Source organism: Macrobrachium rosenbergii, chromosome 44, assembly GCF_040412425.1.
Source record: "Macrobrachium rosenbergii isolate ZJJX-2024 chromosome 44, ASM4041242v1, whole genome shotgun sequence".
Taxonomy (NCBI): domain Eukaryota; kingdom Metazoa; phylum Arthropoda; class Malacostraca; order Decapoda; family Palaemonidae; genus Macrobrachium; species Macrobrachium rosenbergii.
The window spans coordinates 41,286,645-41,294,144 of record NC_089784.1 but is presented as its reverse complement, the minus strand read 5'-3'; the positions used below and the strand labels follow the sequence as shown (position 1 = coordinate 41,294,144).

Here is a 7,500-nt window from a genome sequence, read left to right as displayed (position 1 = left end):
GCCCATATTTCAGATGTAAAGCTGGTCCTCTGTTGGAAGTGTAGTCAGGTATGCCAAAATGGTTGACCCACCTGTCGAGAAGTGCTTCTGTTCAGGCACTTACTATCAATTCGATTTCTTGGTTCTTTCTGTAGCTGTGGAGATGTATCAGAACCAACTGGTGGGTGGCGGTGTTAAGGGTCCCACTACTGTATGTCCATATGGGGATGACCAAACAGTTATCTGGGGAAGGGAATTCCCATAGGACAACTGTGTCATGGGTCACTTTGCTTCTGTAGCACTTAAGGCACTGGTTTGCCCACTTTTCTAAGTCTTTCCTTGCTCTGTGCCATATAAATTCTTCTGTCACCAGTTTTGCTGCTGTTCTGCCAAAGGGTTGAGTAAGTTTATAGATGATCTGAAACACTTATTTTGTAAAGCTCTTAGCATTAATGAGCACAGATGGTTGGTGCTGGTGTCTCATGGCACCAAAGGGGTGTCTTCATTTCAGCTTTGTTATGGCAGAATGATGGTTGTGTGTTTTGGGATGATGGTTTTGAGCATCAGTGGGTTCTTCGTACTTTATTTCCAGGTGAACTATTATTTTCTGTTCTTTGGGTGCCCTCTCTGCTGTGGCTCGTACAGTTGTCTGTGTACTGTGTTTGCTCATTTGTCATCATCGTGGTGGACTTTGATTTCACAGATGACATGGGTGGCGTGTTGTGAAACTTTGGAAGCCTCTACCTTCTTCAGTAGGTCTGCCGTGGATGTGCCTTAGGCACTGGTGATGTAGGGAGGTGTGGGTGTTGGTTGGAAGACAGCACAGACAAATGATGATAAAGTCAACTGTCTATGGCTTGCCATCTGCATCAAGCCCTGGTACTGTGAGGAGCACCTCGAGCTTGTCTTAAGAAACCATCACACCCAGTGCAATGTTGAGGAGGTCAAACACTTATTTGGCATGGACATGCAACAGCAAGGAAAACTATGCTATCAGGAACTGGTGGAGTTCTTCATAAGCCATCCTCTTCCCCTCTACATCCAACCAATGTGCAGTTTAGGAGAATACTAGAATTAAACAGGGGACTCATTTGTCAAGAAGGGGTGGGGAGCAAATGAAAACTTACCTTATTTTACATACTCTCATCAGATGTCATCTTGCCTTAACCTTTACAGAATTGTTTCTAAGCAGTAGATTTGGCTAGATTTAGTATGCTATGCACCTCGGTTCGGTACAAGAATTGAACTTTATTTCTGCCATGTTACAGAAACAACCTTTTTATTACTCAAGAGAAAGGACTAACCAGAGCTTGAACACTGCATTCAGACTGTTAATGGCTTTGTTTTGATAGGCCTTTCTGTATTTAGTCTGTTACTTGACAGGTTTCGTGTAAGTACTTTTTTGTGTAATTAGTGGTCGGTTTTTGTTACTTAGAGCATTGCTGGGAGATATTTTGTCTACCAGGTTACTCCACAGGGCCACCAATGTGAAGTTCAACTCATACATAGGATACAGTGTGAGGATGGGAAAAAGCTTACAGTAACAGTATAGGTGAAGGCCTGGCCCATGTGGTACAGATGATGCCAAGTGATACACAAGCATGAAGTGGTAAGGGTGCTCTGTGATCGGCTGCCAACCATCCCACCTAAACCAAAGAGTTGCGGGAGAACATAGGCCGCACAACATGATGACTAGTCTGTGTAATATTGCGTTTTTACTTACAGCAAGTCTTGAGCCATATAAACCATAGCAGTGGTTTTGTAAAACATTTTTTTTAAAAGTTGCAATATTTAACTTTTGCTACTCAAAACTATTTTTATTTGATTTCTGTAACGTAAAATGTTATTATTCGGAGATATCATACATGATTTTCCTGATGTCATGGAAAAATACAAGAACACATTTACATGTAGTTTAGAAGCTTCCAGTAACTTCCTTAATAGTATTAGTTTCTGCTAAAGCTCTCCTCGAGCAAAACCATATAAGCCATAAGTTTTCCAAAGACGGCTATAATAATTAATGATGGTTTATAATTGCATAATCATGATTTTGTCTTTTTAGCTAAAAATAATTGGTAGACAATGCTGTGAAACTGGTGTATGCTCTATTCATTTTACGACTTTGCAATTTTCCATGTGGACCAAGAATGAAAAATGGGTGTGTGTGTGTGCGTGTTGCAGGCGAGGTTAGGGAAGCGAGAAGGGTAAACACGTCTGTCGTAGGAATATGAAAGTCAAGTAAATTGGACAAGTGAGAGAGAGATTGAAAAACCGAAATGGGAATCGATAACACTAACCCTCCTAGGAAATGTGGAGATATTGCAGAATGGAAATTTTTATGCAAAATCAGTCAATCAGAAGATGATATGACCGTATGACATTAAACTGATAGATCACTTTAGAAACATTTGTCAGCAGAACCATGATTAACATTAAAATATATCTTCATCTTATTCAGCTTGAAATACTTTCATAAGGAACAAGTGTCCATGTTACTGCACAGATTTCCACAGAATCGAAAGCAAAACGGAAAAATCAAGATTTGTAGAGCATGTAAAACATTGATTAAAATACAAGTATTTAAAAAATAACTGAATACTTCCTTTTTTTAACAGAAATGTGGTTGTCGGCCCTGGCCATCTTGTCAAGATCAGCTGCATCGGATCGTGCAGATCGTTATATGCTGGTGACTATTACACAACGGAGGAACACGATAGTCCTCTACCTATTCGGTGGATGAGCTGGGAAGCTCTCTTCCTGGTAAGAGAAAATTTTAGCTTTTAATTTAATATTTTTTCTAATGTCTTCAAAGTCAGTGATCTTGGTTTCAGATTCGTACCTCTTGTCCCGTACCTTTTTTTTTACCAGTTTGTTTGCATTAAGCACATATTTATATTGATAAGAATTTTCATTTAGATTTCTTATGAGCGTTTCTTTTTATGCTAATTTATTCGTAAAATTTCCATTAACTGATAAAATCTGCTAGTCCAGTCATCGTTTTAGCCGCTGTTTATTGAATAGTTTTTATTGATTATCATTTTTTTTTCTTTAGCATTGGAATAAAAGTTTATTATATATCCGAAAGTTACTTTACACTGAGCCTACCATCATCCACTGGATCGCCAGCGTATGACTCACATTAATCGGTGTCTCTTCACTTTCTTAGGGTAACTTCAGCAGTCGAAGTGACGTGTGGTCATTCGGAGTAACGCTTTGGGAGATGCTCACCCTAGGAAGGCAGACGCCCTACGAGAGACTGTCTGACGAGGGAGTCATTGAGAACTTAGCTCATTTCTACCACGACGACGGTGGAGAGGTAAAGACCAAAGGATTCTTTGTCTTCCATAATTTGTTTTTTTTTGGTTTATAATTCATGTATATGCATGAGCGTGTGTGTGTGTGTGTGTGTGTGTATATATATATATATATATATATATATATATATATATATATATATATATATATATATATATATATATATATATAAACATATGTATACATATATAAAGCTTTGCAAATGCCTGAGATGTGTTCTTCAAGTTTCTTGTAGTTATATATATATATATATATATATATATATATATATATATATATATATATATATATATATATATATATATATATATATATATATATATATATATATGTATATATATATATATATATATATATATATATATATACATATATATGTTTATATAATATATATAATACACCTGTATACGTACTGTATATATATACATATATAGGTGTATTATTTATATTATATATATACATATATATATGTATTATATATATATATATATATATATATATATATATATATATATATATATATATATATATATATATATATGTATATAAAACTACAATATATATATAAAATATCAGGCATTTGAAACTTTATATGAAGAACACATATATAGGCATATATATATATATATATATATATATATATATATATATATATATATATATATATATATATATATATATATATATATATATATATATAACTACAAGAAACTTGAAGAACACATATCAGGCATTTGCAAAGCTTTATATATATATATATATATATATATATATATATATATATATATATATATATATATATATATATATATATATATATATATATAACTACAAGAAACTTGAAGAACACATATCAGGCATTTGCAAAGCTTTTATATATATATATATATATATATATATATATATATATATATATATATATATATATATATATATGTGTGTGTGTGTGTGTGTGTGTACATATATTTATATGTGTGTATGTGTAATCATGAGGCTACAATTGTCGCTTAATATCAAATTCACGCTACCTTGGGAATATCCCCGATGGGGAATTATCACCGAAGGGGAATTTATAAGTGATAAATGGACTGGTACTGCCGAGACTCTGCAGTACCAGTCCATTTATAATTCCCCATCGGGGATATTCCCGAGGTAGCGTGAATTTGATATTAAGCGACAAATACACGGTGTGATAAAATTTTTATATATATGTGTGTGTTTGTGTGTGATGAGTGTGTGTGTGTGTGTGTGTGTGTGTGTGTGTGTGATTGTGTGAGAGAGAGAGAGAGAGAGCATGTGGAAACACTGCATTTCATTTGATTGTCCACTTTTTATTATATCATCAGTAAATTAGTTAAACTATTCAACATCAACTAAATATTAAACGGGTGTTTGCCAGTTTTGTATGCTAAAATGTATTGATTATACAAAATCGATTGTCATTCCTAAGTTTTATTCTAAGGTGTGACAAAAGTGTATAAAGCTTAACCTTAGTTTCAATTTGTCTAGAGTTTCAGGGTGGAACATTTTTTATATTTTCTCAGGGATATTTTAAGATCAATGTAGCTTGCAGATGTGCTTTTAGATTTTTTGAAGTCGACTTCACGACTCCTCACAGAGATATAAAGTGGCTTGATAATTATATACTTCTGACTCCCTGATATTTCAGAACAGAGACTAAATATCGGTCTGGTTATCAGTTAATCAACTGTTACCAGTGGAACCAAATTTATTCTCAATTTATTTTAATTTATTTTAATGGCCCATCTCCGTTGCGTTAACCTTATTTCCGATATATCGAGTACAGTACAGTATACTGAACCTGAATTTAGTGACATGCTCTTAGATACAAAGGATTAGGGGCTAGAGTTTTGATTTAATTTTGTGTGTACTTGTACATGTAATCCCAAGGCTATTTTCCAAGACGATAGGCTTTTGAAGTTTTACTGTGTCAGGTTAGTTAAGATATGGCGTCTTTTTTATTCACTACTCTTCTTGCCATAGTTTTTGAATAAATAATCAGTTTACATATAACAGGTTGATTCAAACGTACTCAGATTATTTAGTGATGCTGTAATGCACAGATTTTAAGAATGGTTAATGTAACATTTTCTTTTGTAAACAAACCAACATTTTTTTTTAAAGTTAGGTGCCTGATGGGTTAATGTAGTGTATCTGTCTCTCCCCCCCAACCCCCAAACCCCGAACCAGATGTTCCCAACTCAACCGGCACTGTGCCCTCGTGAGATCTACGACCTCATGAAGGAATGCTGGAGGCGCAACGAGGCCGACAGGCCCAACTTCAGGGACATTCACGTGTTCCTCCAGCGAAAGAACCAAGGGTACTCGCCCGAGGCGTGAAGGATGCGGTGGGTGACTGTATATGGAAACTCCTTGGACGACATCATTTTAACAAGGATCGGGTGAAGGACTTTCCATAGGAGAGGAAACATGACGCAGTGGGACGAAGACGAGATTGGCTTCAGAAAGGAGACTGAAAATAAGCTGGAAGATTTAATGGATCTCATGGCATAGATTTATATATATCCAAAATGTGATATCAAGTGTTCATTGAAAGCAGAAGTGTTACAACTCCTCAACAAGGTCGCCTTACCAGAAGTGTAACATTAACCACTGAAATGGATTCTGCTTAAGGAAGTGCAAACTGAGTTTGAAATATGTTATGGTTTCATTCATATATATATATATATATATATATATATATATATATATATATATATATATATATGTATATATATATATATATATATATATATATATATATATATATATATATATATATTATATATATATATATATATATACATATATATGTATATATATATATATATATATATATATATATATATATATATATTTATATATGTGTACATACATACATACATTCATACTTACACACACACACATATATATGTTAAACTACCCTTACCCCAGTAATATCGCATTTCCTATACGTAGGGAATAACTTATTCCCTAGGGGTGAAAGGTATTTCCTACTCTGGCCAGGATTCGAGCCTATGTCTTTTTAAGTCAAAGTGGTTTGATTGAGTTGGCGATCCTGATTAGTCACTGTAACCCTAATCCCAGCTCAAAAATGCCTAGTTTCAAACCTGGTCAGTGGCTCTTTGGGTGAAAGTTATTCTCTAGGTACCCTAAATTCAATATTAATTGGGTATGCGTGGCTTAATATTTGAAAATGTAAAAATGTCAATCTTTGAAGATACTGACAAATATATATATATGTATATATATTTGTGTGTGTGTGTGTACGTATGTATATACTATATGGGTTGTGAATTTCTTGTTTATTTATAAGGACGGGGCTCACAAGTGACTTGCGTCAAAAGGACCGATTGCTGAACTTAATACAGGTCAGACGTTAAAATGTGACTTAGTATCTGTTTGCAGAAACAGAAACGTTTGTGAATACACAGAGTTTGCTTTGGAGACTTATATTTTCAAGTCACCTGTGAATGTATTAATATTCGCGGTGTGCCGTTACATGTGATATTCCAAAGTAAGCAGACTGGACTTTTGTAATACACGAATATTTTATTCTTCATTTGAGGCGTTCGCCTCATAACTCCGAAATTGGTGCTGATTGAAACAAACGGAAACGAAGATAAAAGAAAAGGTCGTGGAAACCTGTGCTGCAGATCCCTGACAGTTGTGATTTTAGTGTATATTTTAGTTCGTTCAACAAGCAAGGTTCACAAAAGCATTAGTTTGTTTCAAAAAGGATTTATGCCACGAACTGAAGTTGAAGGTGGGATGAGGAGAATGAACGTACAAATTGTAGCTGAAGAAATTTGTAAATGGTTCGATGAGAATTGCACTGTGAAGAATATACGCGACATAATACTAGAAAAGGTTGCGAAAAGGGAGTGAATTGTGGTTGCTTATGGCAAAAGAAGTCCTCAGGTCATCCACCGCTTTTATCCTTCGGAGGAAGAAAACGTTTCTTAAGGATTACAGTGATATTTATGAATATGACCAGTCATAAAGAGTCATGGCCTTTGACACCGTTTATATATATATATATATATATATATATATATATATATATATATATATATATATATATATATTAGTGTAAATGTGACTTTCCTAACTGTGATCTCTGAAATACCGGGTCCTTAAGGGAAAGCTTTCATAGCAGGAAAAGGCTGTTACGTAATATATCCG

The 7,500-nt window shown here is 34.3% G+C and overlaps 1 protein-coding gene across 1 annotated transcript in view; it reads left to right on the top strand.

Moving 5' to 3' along the window:
• Positions 1 to 5,964, top strand: part of LOC136829611 (discoidin domain-containing receptor 2-like) — a 527,936-nt gene extending 521,972 nt beyond the window's left edge. Inside the window, exons 13-15 of the mRNA XM_067088458.1 lie at positions 2,595 to 2,739; positions 3,146 to 3,295; positions 5,506 to 5,964. Of these exons, the coding sequence (XP_066944559.1) occupies positions 2,595 to 2,739; positions 3,146 to 3,295; positions 5,506 to 5,655 (445 nt within the window). The 3' untranslated portion in view covers positions 5,656 to 5,964. The remainder of the gene's footprint in view (positions 1 to 2,594; positions 2,740 to 3,145; positions 3,296 to 5,505) is intronic.
• Positions 5,965 to 7,500: the final 1,536 nt, after the last annotated feature.